The sequence below is a fragment of the Balaenoptera ricei genome, chromosome 9 (genome assembly GCF_028023285.1).
Source record: "Balaenoptera ricei isolate mBalRic1 chromosome 9, mBalRic1.hap2, whole genome shotgun sequence".
Lineage (NCBI taxonomy): Eukaryota > Metazoa > Chordata > Mammalia > Artiodactyla > Balaenopteridae > Balaenoptera > Balaenoptera ricei.
Genome location: NC_082647.1, coordinates 48,173,592 through 48,193,359, shown reverse-complemented (window position 1 = coordinate 48,193,359; position 19,768 = coordinate 48,173,592). Strand labels below are relative to the sequence as shown.

The 19,768-nt window shown below is 40.4% G+C and overlaps 1 protein-coding gene across 4 annotated transcripts in view; it reads right to left on the bottom strand.

The window, feature by feature from the left end:
• The window catches only part of CPVL (carboxypeptidase vitellogenic like), a 144,315-nt gene that overhangs the window by 52,662 nt on the left and 71,885 nt on the right, over positions 1 to 19,768 (bottom strand). For all 4 annotated transcript variants that reach the window (XM_059933709.1, XM_059933710.1, XM_059933708.1 and 1 more), the window contains exon 12: positions 5,973 to 6,155. In XM_059933709.1, the coding sequence (XP_059789692.1) occupies positions 5,973 to 6,155 (183 nt within the window). The remainder of the gene's footprint in view (positions 1 to 5,972; positions 6,156 to 19,768) is intronic.

The following is a 19,768-nucleotide window of genomic DNA, read 5'->3' as shown; positions in this document are numbered from 1 at the left end:
TGGCATGCGTGTTTGCCCTTAATGGCCTGAGTACTAATATTCCAACTTTCCTCTAAGGGAAAATCAAATATTTTCCCTGATCTTGACTTTTACCATTTATAATTTTCCTTTTTTCTGTGTATATTCTTATAAGTGATCCACGGTAACAATAATAGCAGCAAATGTTTCCTGTGAGTCAGGGACTGCTCTAGGCTAATTAGCTTATTGAATCCCCTCAATAATCCTATGAGGATACGATAGACTGAGTGGCTTAAACAACAGGAATTTCTCACAGTTTTGGCATCTGGGAAGTCCAAGATCAAGGTGCTAGCTGACTGGGTTTCTGATGAGAGCTCTCTTCCTGGCTTGCAGATGGCTGCCTTCTTGCTGTGTCCTCACGTGGCAGAGACAGAGTGAGGGCAAGCGATCTCTCTGCGGTCTCTTCGTAATCCCACAGAATCAGGGCCCTGCCCTTATGACCTCATTTAACCTTAATTACCTCCTTAGAGGCCATATCTCCAAATACAGACACATCCTAAGTTAGGTCTTCAACATCCTAAGTTAAGGAGACACAGTTCAGTCCATAACAGGTAGATATTATTACTACCCCTATTTTATAGGAGATGAAGTCATGGTATAGAGAGGTGAAAAACTTGCCCAAGGTCACATAGCTATTAAGCAGAAGATTAAGGAGGCAAACCATGGTCTTCCTGACTCAAATACTCTATTATAGTATTGGAGGCCACTGGAACACTCTATTATAGTATTGGAGGCCACTGGAACACTCTATTATAGTATTGGAGGCCACTGGAACACTCTATTATAGTATTGGAGGCCACTGGAACACTCTATTATAGTATTGGAGGCCACTGGAACACTCTATTATAGTACTGAGGACACTGGAACACTCTATTATAGTACTGAGGACACTGGAACACTCTATTATAGTATTGGAGGCCACTGGAACACTCTATTATAGTATTGGAGGCCACTGGAACACTCTATTATAGTACTGAGGACACTGGAACACTCTATTATAGTATTGGAGGCCACTGGAACACTCTATTATAGTATTGGAGGCCACTGGAACACTCTATTATAGTATTGGAGGCCATTGGAACACTCTATCATAGTATTGAGGCCATTGGAACACTCTATTATAGTATTGAGACCACTATAATACCCTATTATAGTATTGAGACCACTATAATAGTCTATTATAGTATTAGAGGCCACTCTATAGTGGTCTCTAACCACTCTGTTACATGGTCTCTACATATGTCATAGGTATACGCATGTACAACACACATACACAAACACACATATCCATACAACCTAATACTGTATACAGTTTTATTCAGTAACAATGATCATTCCTAAACTAGTCAGTAGTTGAGGTAAAAAAAATCTCCCCAACAGAAAGATGTCTACAAGCAAATTTTTCCTTGTGGGAGAAAAGAACTCATTTAAGAGTGTGTGTGTAGAGGGTCATGATACCAAAGAGGATAGCATGAATATACTAAGAATTTGTACTGGAAGGGATCTCAAACCAGAGCAAGAAGTTTAGAGCTCTGTCTATGGGATGTGATTAACTTTCTGAGTACAAACTCTACCCTGACCCACCAGGTTCCGTATGATGTGGCCACAGCCAATCCTCCATCTTTGCTTCCTCTCTTTCCCTATTCCTCCCTCAGATCCACTGGCCCTCCTTCCTTTCCTCAGACACATCCGGCTTATTTCTGCCCCTTGGCACATTTAGACATTCTCTGCATGGAAACGCTGGCCCACATCTGCACATGGAGGCTGCTTCATGTCCTACTGTCTCACCTCTTCAGGGAGGCTTCTGGGATCCACCATCCAAAGTAGTCCCTGTACCAGCTCTTTCACATCACCCAGTTTTATTTTCTGGCATCATCTGATTTGTGAATGTCTATATTTGCTTATTTTCTGCCTTTATTTCTTCCCTCCTTTGAGTAAAATCTCCTGGATAGAATAGACTTTATTATCATATTCAGTCTGACCATCCAGTCAGTGAATGGGAGGATGCAGTCAGAAATAAAAGAATGTGGGCATTTCATTATTAAACTAATATTTCTTCATTTCTAGCCACAGGCAAAGTATTACTGTATTCTAATCATGGGAGGTAAGTTTAGAACCTCATGAGTACTGATAAATATCTTTTTTTTATACTGCCCCTAAGGAACGCATAACAAATGTCTTTCAAACATGTGAAAAGATTAAATAAGTTTTTTTCCTGAGTGTTTCTCTTCTCTTCTATTTAGTTAACATTCTCCACCTTACTGGCAATTAAATATCAGGGGCAATCTGAAAGACATAGGCACACAGGCTCTGGGAACAAACTGAATAAAGTTTGAATCCCAATGCTGTCATTGGATGATTCTGGATTAACTGTTTACCTTCTCAGAGTCTGTTTCCTCATATGTAAGTAAAATGGAAATTATATTATATAATTTTCAGAGGTTGCTCTGATAATATCCATGAAGTACCTATCACAACAGCTGGCACATATTTAGTGTTCAACAAATGAAAGCTATCTTTATCATTATTGAACTTAAATATAGGTAGATGAGCCCATCCCTTATAACTCTGATCTTTTATTTGCCTCTTCTCTTTCATTTATTTTGCACACAAAAAATCATAATCTGTCTTTTGCCTGATTTATTTACATAGTTTATGTAGATCAGTAGGACTACTGACACACATGATATTAGTTGGAAAATTAGCTTATAATTAATAATAATAATAACAGCAACAAAAGGAAACAACCTTACGTGGCCAATAAGAGGGTAATTAAGAAAATTAATTTTATCAATTCAATGGAGTATTACTTAAAAATAAGTTAAGAATCTATACTGTAACTTTGAAAATATGTATGATATAATGTTAAAAGAACAAAACAGCAAGTGCCACATCCTGTACTGGCAGAGACACTTGTTGCTCTCAATCCTCCTACTAAGAAAAACTAGAAAAGCTGGACAAAATACAGAACACACCCACTTGAAAATCCTGAGGATCACCCAAGGCAGCCAGGATATAAGGGGTGTATTAGTTTCCTATTGTTGCTGTAACAAACCACCACAAATTTAAGTGCCTTAAAACAACAATAATTTCTTATTTTATAATTCTGGAGGTCAGAAGTCAGAAATGGTCCCACTGGACTAAAGATGTTGGCTAAGCTAACTAAGATGTTGGCAAGGTTCCATTCCTTCTGGAGGCTCTAGGGGAGAATCTGTTTCTCTGTGATTTCTAGTTTCTAGAGGCTGCCTGCATTCCTTAGCTCATGGTCCTTCCTCTATCTTCAAAGCCAGCAACACTGCATCTTTGAAACCCTCTCTGACTCTGACTCACTTGCTTCCCTCATTCACTCATAAGGATCTTTGTGATTATACTGGCCCATCTGGATAATCCAGAATAATTTCCCCATCTCTAGGTCAGATGATTAACAACCTTATTTCCATATGTAGTCTTAATTCCTTCTTTCCATATGATACAACATATTGACAGGTTCCAGAGATTAGGGGGAAGGTCTCTTTGGGGGCCCATTATTCTGCCCACTACAAAGGGCCAGGCTTGCAAACTGAAGGAGAGGGCAACAAGCTGAGTCTGGCATTCTCTGGCCCTGTCCGCATCAAAGCAATAGTTGATTCAGCGGCCAAGAGGTTACAAAACCAAGCATAAAGTGGTAGTTAAGAGACTGGAAACTTGAATGGAGCTTTGGGAGACAAATACTGACGTTCATGCTCTGCCAAACGGTAGAGGCCCTGGTTAATGCCACAAACGTCAACTTAGGGCCACGGAAATAGGCCAGCTAAAGTACAGATTTAAAGTCACTCAATTCCAGACTCGATAAAGGTGCTTGCCTCTATTCTAATTGCCTGACAGAAGCAAAGCAAAATCTCTTTGAAGGTAAATATCATCAGCCAAAAACTCAAACTATCTCCATAATTTTACCTGTTCAATGTCTGACATTCAACTGAAAATTTCTAAGCATATCAGAAAAAAGTACCAAATTACCATATAAAAAGAGAATAAATAAATCTCATGAACACAAAGCTGAGCAAACATACCACACAGGAAAGAGTACATACTGAATATGTCCATTTATAAAAATTCAAAAACTTGCAAAAGTAATCTAGGCTATTAGAAGTCAGGACGGTGGTTACCTTGGGGAGGAGGGGAGTAGTGACTATGGGGTGGCGGGGGAGGGGCACTGGTTCTATTCTATTTCTTTATTTAGGTAACAGTTACAGGGGTATGTTCACTTTGTGAAAATTCATTTACCTGTATATTTGTGACTTGTTCACTTTTCCATATTATGTTATAACTCAGGAAGTTTTTTTTTAAGTAACGAAGTAGAATCAACCTTATATTACACTGTTAAAATTATGCAAAAACCTGTACCTGTGCACATATGAATCAATTAAAATGTAATTTCAGATGTTGAAATTGTTTAATTTTTTTCTTTTTCTCTTTTTAAAAAATATTTGAATTGCTATATAACTTGTGTTACTTAAAAAGAGACAAACAACAAAATTAAGTCCAGATTATTTTCTGCACTCAAGAGCCTCCACTTGTCCAGGAATTTCAATATTTTGGAACCTGTTTTCAGAGTTAACTATTTATTGTGGTCCCCAACTCAATACCAGATTCAAGATCGCTCAAATTTACAAAAGCAGATGGGGCTGACAAGGCACTTTCCATCCTCTCTTGAGATCTCTCTGCATGTAAACAGACACTTCTTTCTGTCCTTCCCTGTCCCATTTTCAGACTTCATATATATACTGCCAGAACTGTTCCTGCTCCGAGTCATTTAGTTTGCCATTCCACCAGTAGTTAATTCTTTGGTATAATTTATCTCGATTTAGAAACTGTAATGTTATAACTTTTCCAAGTTAACCTTCACTTGAGCCCAGAAATATGTCTCTCAACTGTTTCCGTTGTCCAAGGTAGTTAACATTTCGTGTAATATTTAAATTTCTGTTAAATTTCATGTTATTTAATGGTTAGAATGACCGGGGTAGGGTAGGAAGGGTACCTTTTCACATTAGAATACCCGTAATTTCTGCTGGATCTATCATTTTTTTAAACATAAATGAGTAATTCAGGTCATAACCCAGTGACCCCCTGATAAAATACTTTGTGATCTCTCATTTACAATCCCAAAGCAAAGTACTTTTAAAGTAGTATTCCTATGATTAATTTCTGTTTGGAGCATGGATTTGCCTAAAGGAAAACTCAAGCATTAGAAAGCTATTCTTCCAAATACTTGGAGGTACAGAATTGAGGTCCCAGTGTTGCCTCACATAAAAATAAAATCAAGTCTAGAAGAATAAATTTCTCCTCTTGAGACTAAGCAAAACTAAGGGGCTTTCTTAATTTCTCCAGAAACTTTCTGGAGGTAAACAGTGTAATCATCGTGTAAACATTTAAGGAAGACCTATTCATCTTCCAGGAGCTGAGACCTGCAAACTGGAGGAGAAGTGGACAGGCTTGGCCAGAGTAACATCTGACCCCTAAAGGAGAGGTCACACTAGGGCATCAGATAGATTTTGTCCTCGGGCTCCATGTGTAATACGTGAATGTGATCATAGGTTTGCCAGAGGAGATTACATTGAACCTTCCTCATGTAATTTGTTCACGCTCTCTTTTGTTCCCCAAATAGACTAATTCTCTCATTAATGATTCACCTTTTGGGGTTGAGTATTATCTTTTTTTAATCTTTTTAATTGTCACCTTATCTCTTAAATCATACCTACACTTGTATCTGTCAACTTTTGTCTTAAATATTGAGTATTTGTACTTTAATATGAACTCAGACCACCCTTCCCTGTGGAAAGGAGAGCAACAGAAGACACCTTTTGGTAGTTGTATGACTTTGCTTAAGGCTGACCATGTCTTACGGGTATTCAGGTTTTCATTTCAATCTCATCATCCCATTCTTACAACCTGCGTGCCGGGAAGCATTTTCATACCTGATAGAAGCGATCCACTTGCCGTACATAACCAGCCACTTCAGGATCAGATTTAAGGACCTTCCAAACTTTTCTTTCTGCCTTCTTATAATCCTGGGATCCTTTCCAGTTCATGGCCATCAAGGAGCGCTCTGTCAGGGGAGCGGCCACGATGATGTCCAGTTGGCCGTTGTAGATTAGAACCTGAAATGAAATTGAGCCGTGGGCAAATGCAGGATTCAGCAGGGGAAGCCAGTCAATGTATCTAGGTACAGATAGTGCACACAAGAGAGAAAAGGGAATGTTAGCGGCTCTGGGGCGCTGCTCAGAGACGCCAACCCAGGAACTCCGTAGGGTCACTTTCTTCCAGTTGGCTACATATACCAACAACCTGAAATAAACTCAAGCCTTGTCTCAACCACTGCATTCTTCCAAAAGTTTGATTCTTCATAGGAATCTGCATACATCTCTCTTGTTGCAAAAGCATTTGTGCTGTATTACCCAGCAATATAGGTTTTACTTGGATGTATGGCTATGTTAAGGAAGAAGACTGTGGTTACAGTTCGGTGGAACTAAGGAATGGTACACACTAGGATTGTCACGAAGCCTGCATTTGATTATCTTCACTTTTCAGGCCCTGTAGCAGCTGGCAAGCTGGGCATTCCCTCGTGGCTGCTGTTAATCCATGTTGCTTTTCCCTCCTACATTTCAGCGACAACTATAATTTTCTGAGGCAGACAGATAGATGCAGGTGCCTCAAATTTGTTATTTGTTGGAGGCAACCATGTCTGCTATGCCACTTCCAAAGACGTCCTTTCTTAAATATGATAGCCACTTGTCAAAACTGAGGAATGTCCTTCAAAATGCCTATGATACATTTTTTTTTTAGCCAAGTTGATGGGTACTGTACGAGAAACTCTGAGGCAACTCTTGTCTTTTCTTCCCAAACAGCTTTCAAGATATTCAGATACTATGCAATGCTGCTGAAGTTGTGAAGCTACAGGGGACAGTGTGAATGGCATTACTCTTCAGGAAAGCAACCGTCACTTTTTAATGCAAAGACTTTATCACGTTGACACTTTGTCCCAGTAATCCCAGTTTGTGGAATAAACTCTATGAAAATAAGCCCAAAGAAATAAAAACAAAATTATTTAACAATATTCACTGAAACTTTATAATGACAAATTTGAACACAGTCTAAAAGTTCCATATTAGTGAGTGGTTAAATAACCACGGTACAGAAATTCTATGGGATACTGCAAAGCCATTTAAACTGTTGGACTACAAAGTTGTCACCTCATTCTCCTTAAGTCCAGCCTCTTTCTCCTGAACTCAGGGAGATGGCTATCTTAAGCTTGTGTTCCTCATCCCATTTTTCATTCCAGAAGTGCACATTATGGGGCTCACTGCCTTTATTTCCCTATTCTTTGGATCTGTGCTCTTTACTGCCTGTTGATAAAGTCTGAAAATTATTGCCTCATATACTATGTCCATCTTATATCTGTTTATAGTGTAAGTGCAAACTCAGTGGACGATAATGCCAGAAGAAGAATTCTGATTTAAAAAAAACTTGTTCATCATCAGCTTTCTCACAAAATAGTTGTGGTTCATTTATTCTCTGTAAATAAAAAAAATTTTTTTTCCTGGTAAAAATAAATAAGTAAATAAACTGTTGGACTAAACCACGAAGCAATGTGGAAAATGCTTATCACAGAATGTTAAGTATGAAAGCTGAATGCCAAATATATATCCCAATTATGATATATAAAATTGACATACTGATTTACATATATGGAATGAAACTTTAAAAAAAAGGAATAGAGTTGATTAATTTTGGTGGTGGAAATCTGAGTAATTTTCCCCTTTGTTTTCTACTCCCCTTAGGCTATTTTTTACACTTGTTGATTCTCATAAGGTATTGTCACTCCACCACCAACAAAGAGATTTTCTTCAACTCCATGCTACCTTTGATCTATTTGAAAGCTCTGGTTTGACTCAAGTGAAGACCTTCGGTTGAATCCTCAAACTGGATATAAAATGTTTCACTGCATGTTTCCATCTCTGCCCTACTGGTACAGGCTTCTTAAAAGGCTTATACATAATTAAAAAGCCCAGGACTTTTACACACTCCAAATCCTCAAGCAGCAGTGGGCCAGGATTCAGCCTAAGATGAAAGAGCCCTGGGCCTCACCTATAGGAACACAGGGTCTTTCATGTTACTCAGTCATCATCACCACCTCCACTCTCCTATGAAGAACCCCCCCCTTACAGAAAATCCTGACGGATTTAAAGCCTCTTTAAAAAACTCAACTATAGAAATAAAAATTTGCATTGTTTATAAAAAGAAATTGCCTCAAAGACCTTGAGTACTTATGGCCCATGCAAAACTCCTACAGCTGTTTTGCCAACAGTATGGAAACAATTACACATGATCTGTACCAGGAAACAAGGCTTAAATACTTCACCATTCTAGGAAGGCCTGATTATAGCTGATTAACGAAGATAATCATCTATAAAGTAATTCTTCTAGAATTCAGTGAAAAGATGCTGATTAACCAGCACACACACAAGTGTACGTAGCCATCTTTCTTCTTCGTGGCTACTCTATGAAGCTCGCATCTTTCTGAGTGTCATCAGGATATTGTCACCTTACTATCATCAGGATATTTTGAAACTGATTTGAATTTTCATCTTTGAGGGATGATAGCAAAATCCACAGGTTACAGCAAAAACAGGCTGATATGTACAGCATTAGGGTACACGTTTGTTGAAATGAATTGAAACGAAGCCCACCCCTGCCTGAGCCATTTCCCTTGTTTCTCAAGACATCATAAACAAGAATACTAACACTCCAGAATGAGGCAGCGAAGGGCTGGACTGCATAATTTTGCACATGTGATGTGCAGAAAGCCTACTTTTGGGGGCAAATGGAAATCCTTCCTTTGCAAAGCAAGGAAAACAATTTTAACTACTAAAGGGCACATAAGTCAAACGCAACAAAAAAAGAAATCAGATTAATGATCAAGCGAAGTGATTTCAGACCTGGCATTTAAGGCTGCCTTAAATATAAGAATTCCAGAGCTTCTACTTTTATCTAAATGTCACATTCACTCTCTTCAGCCCCCACAGGAATATCCCAGTTGGGTGCCTCCAGGGCTGGGTGAGTGGGTGAGATATCCCAGGATCCGGTGACAGTGAGCTGAGAAGCCAGGTGGGTGTAGCACAGGGCTGGGTGGTCCTGAAGCTGGAGGGCACGTGTTGGCCACCCACATCCTGAGAGACAGAGAAGTTCCAGGACAAGGCTTAAACCGCAACGGGTTGGCCACTTACGAAGGATCTGCACACATTCGCCCACTTCTTCCTGGTGGGGTGATCTGTCCCGGTTTGCCCTGGACGGAGGAGTTTCCCAGGATACAGGGCTTGCAGGCTAAAACTGGGACAGTCTGGGGCAAACCTTCCCCTGAGGCTTGCTGGTATTTTAAGCAACAGGGTGTAAAGACAGAGAGGTGGAGACAGAAGTGAATGCAGCTTTTAGCTACGCTTCCCTTGTCAGGAGTGACTCTAACAAAACGAGGGGCAGGGAAAGCGCTGGTTGTAGTAGGTTCCCAGGGACACACCAGGCAGCACCCCCGAACAACCAGTGTCCTCACTTTCCTTTCTGGTCAGCTGCGAGGCCTCAGTTAAAGAGCAGAGGCACTCCTTTTAGAGAATTTTCTTTTCTTTTACTACTTAGAGGTCTGACTGGTTAGTTTGTTGAAATTGATGGTGATGCGAAGACATGGAAAAATACTTATTAAAAAAATCAATGAAAAACTATGATCCCACTGTTCATGCTCTATAATTACTATATTTTAAAAGGATGCTTCAAACTTGGGAAAAGAATACATCAAAATACTAGCAGTTAAGGTAGTCAAAATATGGGCGATTTGTTTTAACTTGGCTATTTTCTAAGTTTTTTGGGCATGTTGGGATGCTTCCATAACGAAAAAATAATAAAAAGAACAATAACACTAAGAGGTTGGACACCTCAATTTGGCAAATGATGGGTCTTTATTCGGGAATAATTTGTGCTAACTCAAGTATTACCAGCTCTCAGTTTTTTTTCATGACAACTAGGTAAACAGCATAACTTTAGTTCAATCACAGATGATCTTAAAAACTCATTCCAGAATTCAAGCATTTACAAGAGATGGCACTAGGTGATTTGGATTACGAGCATCTCTCTCTCTCTCTCTTTTTTTTCCAAAAGGAAGAGATGAGAAAATCATTTTTTTAATGTTCTTTACTTTTCAAAGTGTTTTCATGTACACATGGCTTTATTCACATCCAGCTTCACAGGGTGGGGATGAGAAGTATTACAAGGCCCGCCTCCACTTTACTGTAAAGGAAATCGTGACACAGGGAGGTGTCAGAATGCATCCTAGATCCCACACGAGGTTCCTTAAAAAACTAAAAATAGAACTACCATACGACCCAGCAATCCCACTACTGGGCATATACCCTGAGAAAACCATAATTCAAAAAGAGTCATGTACCAAAATGTTCATTGCAGCTCTATTTACAATAGCCAGGACATGGAAGCAACCTAAGTGTCCATCCTCGGATGAATGGATAAAGAAGATGTGGCACATATATACAATGGAATATTACTCAGCCATAAAAAGAAACGAAATTGAGTTATTTGTAGTGAGGTGGATGGAGTTAGAGTCTGTCATACAGAGTGAAGTAAGTCAGAAAGAGAAAAACAAATACAGTATGTTAACACATATATATGGAATCTAAGGAAAAAAAAAAAAAGGTCATGAAGAACCTAGTGGCAAGATGGGAATAAAGACACAGACCTACTAGAGAATGGACTTGAGGATATGGGGAGGGGGAAGGGTAAGCTGTGACAAAGTGAGAGAGTGGCATGCACATATATACACTACTAAACGTAAAATAGATAGCTAGTGGGAAGCAACCGCATAGCACAGGGAGATCAGCTTGGTGCTTTGTGACCACCTAGAGGGGTGGGATAGGGAGGGTGGGAGGGAGGGAGATGCAAGAGGGAAGAGATATGGGGATATATGTATATGTATAACTGATTCACTTTGTTATAAAGCAGAAACTAACACACCATTGTAAAGCAATTATACTCCAATAAAGATGTTAAAAAAAAATAAAGAAAGAAAGAAAATCAAAACACAAACAAAAAAAACGCCTTAAGAAAGGAGCTAAATTCCTGCAAACAACAAGCATTTACTGACTCTCCACAGCTACATGTTTAAGTGCTACTCCAAGCCTTAGGAAACAGAGAGTTGGTGGAGAAGGAGACATAGTTCACATGTCCGCTTCAGAAACAATCTCATCTGTTTGTCCAACTCTGGAGACATCCCTCATTCCTCACTTTGGCTCTATGGACCGGGATGTGTGCAAGGACATTACTCAGCTGGCAAGAGATGCCTCACTTCTGTTAGAGGGACTGGCCCTGACTGAGCAGCTGGGGAACAGCATCAGCTCCTGAAGAACAGAGCTCTCTTAGCCCTCACTCCACTGCAGCCCTTGCACAGTGCCTGACACCCCATAAGACGTATGGACACTTGTAGAGTATAGGCAATTGCGCTCTTTAAAGGCTTTCTGTAACGCTGTAGAGTGATTGCCGTTTTGTTTGGCCCAGGTCCACCACTCCCCCTTCCCCTGGTAACTGTATTCCCATTCCCTCAATGGATACAGCCCTAGTGGAGGCTGGCGATCAGTGTTCTTCCTCCTCTATGCAAGGGGTGAGCATGTGACCTAAGCCAGGGCACTCAAATGCTCTCTCCCTAGAATTTGGATTGTGGACAGAATGACACAGGGTTCCCCGATGAGTCTGCCCATTAGTTTTGCTACCTGGATCCCCAGAGTTTTCCCTGGTCCCTATCTTTCCTCACTCTAGTTCTTCAGCTTGTCCATGAATCCTGTGACCTATCCTGTCTTCTGACCAGTTCTTTTCATGCTTCAAGTAACCACAGTTGCTGCTGTTGCTAAAAGTATGAAATCCAAACTCATACACCATTGGACCAGTGCCTCACATGCCCCAGCACGCAGTAACTGGGAATTCTTGGACACGTGGTTTAATCTCCATGAGTTGTGGTTGCCTTTCCTGGACATGTAGATGTAAGACCTACATCTCACTGTAGTGAGAATTAATGAGAAAATATAACAGGGTTCTAAGCACAGCACTGGATACAAATTGGGGGAGTTAGGTAAATATAGTCCTCCTTTTCAAGTAGGTTGATAACGTGATAATGACTTGGAAGACTGACTCAACAAAGAACTTCTTCTAGAATAAACCTTCAAAATATGCAGATGGTCTTTCTGTGTCAAATACTTGGTTGTCAATCTCACTCTTTTAGACAAAGGCCGACAGTAGGAGGGAATGCAGCCAGGGTAAACCTGAACTCTACGTACTCAAATGCATGAAATAACATGCCTTTCATGACTAATTTTACACACATTGGGCATGGTGTCTCAGCAGTCTTTTCTTGGTACTCAGAGCCATAAGTCTATAAATTACCCTTTAAAAGGAACTTGTAATTTTGAAGCATCCCAAGAAATTTCCCCATACCTAAATGCTAGAAAAGTATGGTTAAGAGTATAGCTTTTAAAAGGACATTTTGGAATAGCAGAACTCTCTCATTGTTCTTATTATGTTGCAGGCACTCTGCTAAGCATTTTACATCCATGATTTCACAACAACCCCAGAAGGCAAGTGTTATTTATGCCATTTTAGGAACAAAGGGACAGAGATGCAGGGAGGTGAGCCAGCTGGTAACAGAGATTCAAGTTCAGATCTGCCTGAGTCCAAAGTGTGTGCTTCTAACCCCTCTTCCACACTGCTCAGTGTATTCCGCCCCCCCCCCACTGCCCCCCGCCCAGAGAATACACTGAACAGGTGGTTTATTCTTTGTAATTACACATGCAAGGAGCAAACTTAAATGTAAGCATGACTCTTTGGAATGAAGGATACATGTTTATAGTTAAGAGCACAGGCTCTGTAGCTGGGTTTGAACCTAGCTCTGCCACTTACTAGCAGGATTATCTTGATTAAGTTACATAGCCTGTCTAGAGGTCAGTTTCCTCATCTGTAAAATGGATAGAACAGAAACATATATGAGAGAGGGTCAATGGGAGAATTACATAATATAATGCATGTAAGCTCTTTGTGTCCCAGGCACACAGTAAGTGTTCAGTTAACACTAGCTATTATTATTATTACATTTGAATAATTCAACATAGCTATTCAAATAGCTCCACAATTTCCAAATGAGATGTTACCTGTGGATTTCAATTGTGATTTAGGAGGTAAGAGAATAACTCTTAGGATGGAAAGAGTTCTAACGTAACTGCACTAGGTCATCAATTTCATAAAACAAATGGCAGGGGCTTATAAAAGTCGTATGACACTTGCAGACAGGAGTCTTGAGCTCCAGCCTTGGCTCAGCCTCCCAAGGCCTGTGCTACTGAGTGCCTTGGAGCTGTCATCTACTCACTCTGAGCCTTAATTTTCTCCTCTGTGAAGTGGAATATCTACATCCTAGAGTTCTTGGGAGGACTCCATGGGATACTAGTTATAAAAATATCCTATAAGCTGAAGAGCAAGGTTTTATTATTGTTTTTGTTACTCTTTATTAAGAATAATCTGAAAAATAAATTTCTATAGTGGTGTGCAAACGTTTTCAATTGGCTGCATTTAGCTTGCAGATATATCCATCTAGGTCCACATGGTGTTGTTATTGTTTTTGCAATTAGATGCTGTCATTTAAATACTCAGAGATCTGACCACGCCAGGCCTATATTTCCACTCGGCCACGATGAGTGCAGGCTGTGCAATAGTTATCTCCCTAAGACACAGTCCTACCCCATCCTGAGTGTCCTTCCCTCACCTCCAACAGAGGTGCAAGGGCAGCTGTCATTTATTCAATGCTTATGCTGTCGTTCTTCTTAGAAGAGAAACATATTCCTCTGTATCCATGTCTCTGTCACGGGTAGAAAAGAAAGATCAATAGGTCTCAGTCCAACTCTACTCATTCATTTCATTTTCTTCAGCTAAGTTTCACTTCCATCTGAAATGGAAAGGAAGTGGCCTTTTGTCTGAGCTGGAGAAAAGAGTTCGTGTTCACTTATATATGGAATGTGTTTGTTTGTTTGTTTAATCTGCTCATGTGAAATTTCTGTTTATTCAACAGTAAATCTTTGTGGTGAGCCTGAGGATTGGACACCAAGAGAACAGACATGAAAAGATGTGACCCTGTCCTCCCTATACTCCAGATATTTTTTTAACTTTTCAATATAGTGAATAATCAAAAGAGGAAAAGCAAGTTTACTCTTTCGTTCTCTAAGTTTTCCTTAAAAAGAGGACTTTAAAAAAGTCAGTTTCACTTAAATCTTTCTAAAATCTAAATCATTTTAACATTTAAAACCATAAACTTTTCAGGTTCTGGATGTACATAAATCAGTAGTTTTTTCATGGATTTCACCCTCTCAGCAAGAAAACTTCCCTCTAGGAAAGACCTAGTGAACAGAATCAGATGATGATTAACCCTTATTTTACACAGTATAAGCTTCTGAAGGATAAATATTTTCCAGGCAGATATATAGCAACCAATTGTGTCAGCTAAAGATAGCTGCACGCCAGTTTACCTGCCAACTCAACTAAGAAGATCCCACACCCTCTAAACTCAGATTTTGACTTCAAGTAAGTTCAGGGGGCAAGGGATGATACTCAAAGGGGAAAAGAGACAACTGTGTTTTTGATGGTGCCTGCGAACACTTGAAAGAAGGGGTTTGGGGCAAAAATGTATATAAATGTGCATTTTGTTATATTTTCATTGTTGCCTGTATTAAAGCCTAAGACTGAAAATTAATCACATGAGGCCCACTTTCTGGTCTAAACTTTACCTTTTTAAAAATCAAAACCGAAACACACGTGTTGCTGACAGAGAACACAAAGCATTTCTCTTTAAATCCCCGATAACTCCCCTACTTAGTAGGAAAATTACAGAGATGCCGCAGAAGGAGGCTTTGGTCTCTCAGCACAACAGGAAAGCAAACTGAGCTTTTGTGAGAAGGCTGGATTTTTGTTGTTGCGTTTTTAGACGAAAGATTTATGCTTATATTTTGGCCCATTTACAATCCATCATAATACTTTGCAGACAAAGTTATGCTCTTTTCCCAATGATCCAGTGACCTTAATCTCTAACATTTTGTGGTTTCCTGTTTGGGGAAACAGCCTAAGCTATTCCAGGCTGCACAGCATTCCCAGTTGGCTGCTATCTGTCTTAGTTTTGAATGTTCTCCTGTTCGCTAATCAAAAAAAAAATTTTTTTTTAAAAAGAAGCCTTCCCTACAGATGCTAAATCAATGAAACTCCTACAAAGCAGCCCTCCACACTTCCTCTTCTGGCTGCCTTACCTATCATTCTTCTATTACAAACTCCAACATAGCCAGGAGTTCTTTCTGCCTGGAGCAATTAGCATGACCCACCAGCAACTTTCTCACAAATAGAAGAGAATTAATTTCATTAATATCCAACCTAACCCAGGGCAATTCTCAAGGGTTTCTCAAAAGCTCAGCTGCAAAAGAAAAACAATTTCAGCTATATAGTATAACGTTTAGCAATTTTCCCCACTGGAGGCAAAGTTGTTATTCTTCCAGGGACAGCGCCTGGGCCCCAGTTGCCCATCGCTCGCACTTTTGGCCCTACTTCCTGGTGACTTTGCAGGGATATAGGGCTATAACACTCAGGAAGCCTGAGCCCCCACGGCCTGCCTGGAGGAGACTGTGGCAGAAAAATAATGCCAGCATTGAATGAAACAGTAGTCACTTCTGCAACCAAGTCGTTCTTCAAATGAGACATATTTTGCTTCCAAGTTTAAGGAAGACAAAGAAAGAGAGAAAACGGACTTAGAATAAACACCCCCATGTTCGTGCCATTCCCCTACCAGCTGGTTTTGCCAAGATGAGTAAAGAAAAATGAGAGTGGGGCAGGGAGTTTGAGTGAGTGTCCAGTGATTACACAAATAATGTCTTTCTGCCAAGGAAAATTATTCCTGCTTTCTTGCAACTTAACGCTAAATAATTTAGTTGCTTTTAGAATGGAACAAGAAGCAAAGCCAACTTGAAAATAATCCAGTGAGCCATCACGCCAACCCTTTGAAAAAATTTTAACTACCTAGAACAGCATAATTAACATGACTTTTAATAATGACCCAGAATAATATTTTCCTCCCATTTGAACAGAAGAGTCCTGGGGGCCCACTCTAGGGGGTCCTTTGCTCTGCTTCTTGTTTCAGGGTCTGTTCTCATAGCCCTTTTCTGATCCCCTCACCTCTAACCATCACCTCTCACCTATTGTCCATCCTCAGTAACTGGATTTAATGAACTCAAAGTGCTCCAGGAGCAGGCCCGCCTCTCCCCCAGACAAGTCTCTCCAGAGAGGAGTGTCCTCCCTGGTTGTCAGAATGTCAGCTTCAAGGTCATGCCAAGGGTCCTCTCCAAACACTGCCCCATGCTTGCCAATGTTATCACTCTACTAAAAGGTGGGCTGAGGAACTAATTTCTTTATCTTTCCACATTATTAAATGTACTTAATTAACCAGTACACATTGGCACATAAACCAAACCAACAAGAGACAGCCCCAAAAAGCAAACAAGAATTGCTATAATTTATAATGTTTAAGTCTATAGGAATTGACTCACACTCATCAATAGAGTAGCCACTGGCCACAAGTGGCCAGTGAGCACTTGAAATGTAGCTAGTCCAAATTGAGATGTGCTCTAAGACACACACTGAATTGTGAAGACTTAACACAAAGAAAAGAATGTATAATCTCTCAATAATTTTTTAATATTGATTAAATGCTGGTATGATAACATATTGGATATACTGGGTTAAAGAAAACATGATATTAAATTAATTTCACCCGTTTCTTTTGATATTTTTAATGTGCCTTCTAGAAAATTTAAAATTCTATATGTGACTTGCATTTCTATTGGACAGCAGCCATATACCTTGGATTTGGTATGTCCTGCAGAGAAAATTGGTCCCTTTGTCAACAGCTGCCAAATGACAGCAGTAACTTCCAAGGACAGCCTCTCTTAGAGGAGTGATCTGCAGTTCATGAAGCTGGATTAAGCAAATCAGAAAGACTTTCCTACGGAGGAGTGGAAGATGCTCCTACAGTCTCAATCATTACAGCAGAAATAGGCAGGAGCTACAGGAAAACCCCTTGCCATCAAGTCCCCCTGCCACCTCCCTGTTCCCCCACATTATCAACATCACTCAAATTCAAAAAAACAATATTTATCGCCATAAAATTGAATGGATTCACCAAGGACTTTGAGGGTGAACAAAACCTGAAAGCTAAGCCCCTGCCACTAAACAGTGTCACTGCTGCCCTACTACCCGTTGTGCCCAGGCAGGACAGGGACTGACCTCCCTGCTGAAGTTATCCTGAGGGCCAGCTGAGAGCAGAGTGGTCTTGTTGCAGGAGGAACGCTAAACCACCCGGAAAAAGCATTAATTTAGAGGCACCTGGAAGCTCCCAAAGGAATATAAACAGTGGGAAGGGAGGCCTTAGAGAGGCCGTAGAGTACTCAGCAAGCGGCAAGGTGCAGCTCACTTTGGATTCGGGCTGGCCTTTGAGACATGTCGACCCACTTCTCCCATAACAAACTTGCCTTCCAGCTTGAGAAAATTCTAGTTCTCTGTGGATGAAGATTACTTTGCCTTTCTCTTAGGAGAGGACTAGAGTGTCAGTAAGTAGGCCCTCATCCAAAGAGCCAGAGGGGTCACTTCTACAAGTCTAATTCCTACCTGTTATCAATCTCCAGGAGAGTAGCAAAGTCAGTGAAAAGTTTCCAGCCAGGCTGATCTCACGAAAGAAAGCAAGTGGCTGGTTGTACAGCTTACTTTTCTTTACCAAAAATTTTTTTAAAAAGTCTAAGTGGTGCTCTGGCTCTTTATGTTTTCATCTACATGGGAAAACCTGGTATCAGTCAGGTTGCACGATTCTCTGCCCCATACTCTCAATAGTGATATTCACCAAGGTCCCTTCATTACTTTGCAATTAGGGTTTTTTTGGTGGTTTTTTCCTCCCCCAAACACAACTCCCCCTTATTTGGTAAGGAAAGCATCCCTTTCCCTTTTCTTCCTAGAGAACATCAAATGGTCTCAAAAGGATTGTACACATCCCTGTAACAAATAGGGGGACTGTCAGGAGGCTGAAGAAACAGACTTGAAGATGCAGAGTGAAAGGAGCACCAGGTGAAGAAAATCAAGACAGAGGCGGTCAAGGGCTCCTGCCCAGAGCGATTCTTTCCAAAGCTTGGTTGAAGGTTCTTCTGGCTTTCATTTAGTCACATGCCATTCGGCACAAGGACACTGTGCCGGGTGCTGTTACCCGGTGACAACACTCGGGAGCTGCTCATAACGAGCAAGTAGATAGCACAGGCTGCCCCATTGGGGGCGGGGGGGAGCGGGGTCGGATGACTTCTACAGTGCAGGACAGGAAAATCCAGTGGGAAAAAGCCCCTAGGAAGGGCCCGAGAGGCTGTGAATGTGGCTTCCTTAGGCAGTGGGAAGTATGTGAATGCTGCTCTCCTTACTGGACTACAAGGCCAGGGCCAAAAGCCACGGAATTAAGTCATCCACATTCAGATGGAAGCAGAGGAAACTGCAGTGCAAAGAGCCCTGGGCCTGGAGGCAGATCCTGTGGCAAACAGACTTCAATGATGACGGTGATGATGACTATGATTAGGAAAACCCAAACCCAAACCCAAACCCAAACCCTGGCTCTATCACATCCGATGTGACTATCATAGAGAGCAAATAAGCGCCCTAGCGCCAATCTATCCATTAAACATGAGTAAAGCTTATTTCTTAATTTCCTTTTTTTACGAAATAAAATATTAATCCCCTCCCACACGCCAGGGGATGGTGGTTGGCACACGCTGCTTTGAAGACCACTGGTTTCCAATGATCCAAACTTTTAGAACATGTTGGCATCGTTTTGCATCTTCTCCTGTTATACTAAGACACAAGAAATAAAGACTGAGAAGCTACTGCAGCGTGGTGACATTTATTGCACAAGAGATACTCCTCATTGTATCCAGAGAGCAATACTCTTCTCACGCTTTCCGTATTCATCTTTTCAAAGTAAAGTCAACTGATGTAATTGCCTGTGTTTCATACCAGCTGGATTTCATAGCAACTGGATTTAAGTGTGCATTTCTTAGCTTGTTGATTTTTAGGTCCCTGGAATCTACATAACAAATGGTATCACCCCTTAATATCTTTCTTCTTGTAACACCCTCACTCTGCTGTATTTGGGTGGCTCCAGATTAAATTCTACTTTTATGTTGCCATAAATCACAAACGTACCTTCTAATGTTTTGAGCATGAGGTACCTTCAAACAACAACAAAATAAAGCCCTGACAAAATGATGACATCATCACCAAGCAAAGCAATTTGAAATAAACCAATTCATACAGCAGAATATATTATCAAATGGCTTAAAGAAATAAGTAAGAGTAAATAAAAATATATGCTGGTTCTCATTTGAGTATTTCATCCCAACATCAGTTTAAAGGACAAACAAGAAAAGGTGTAAACAGCATGGCAATTTGGGGTGAAATCAAAGTCTGTTTAATAATTTAGGGGTATGCTTTTTTCCCTTTATTCATTGAAATGCTCAAAAATCAAAGAAACCCAGCAGAAGCATGCCTTATTAAAAAAAATTACTGCTGTTCTTGCACTTGGATTATAACTAAAATAGGTAAAAGTAATTCACAAGGA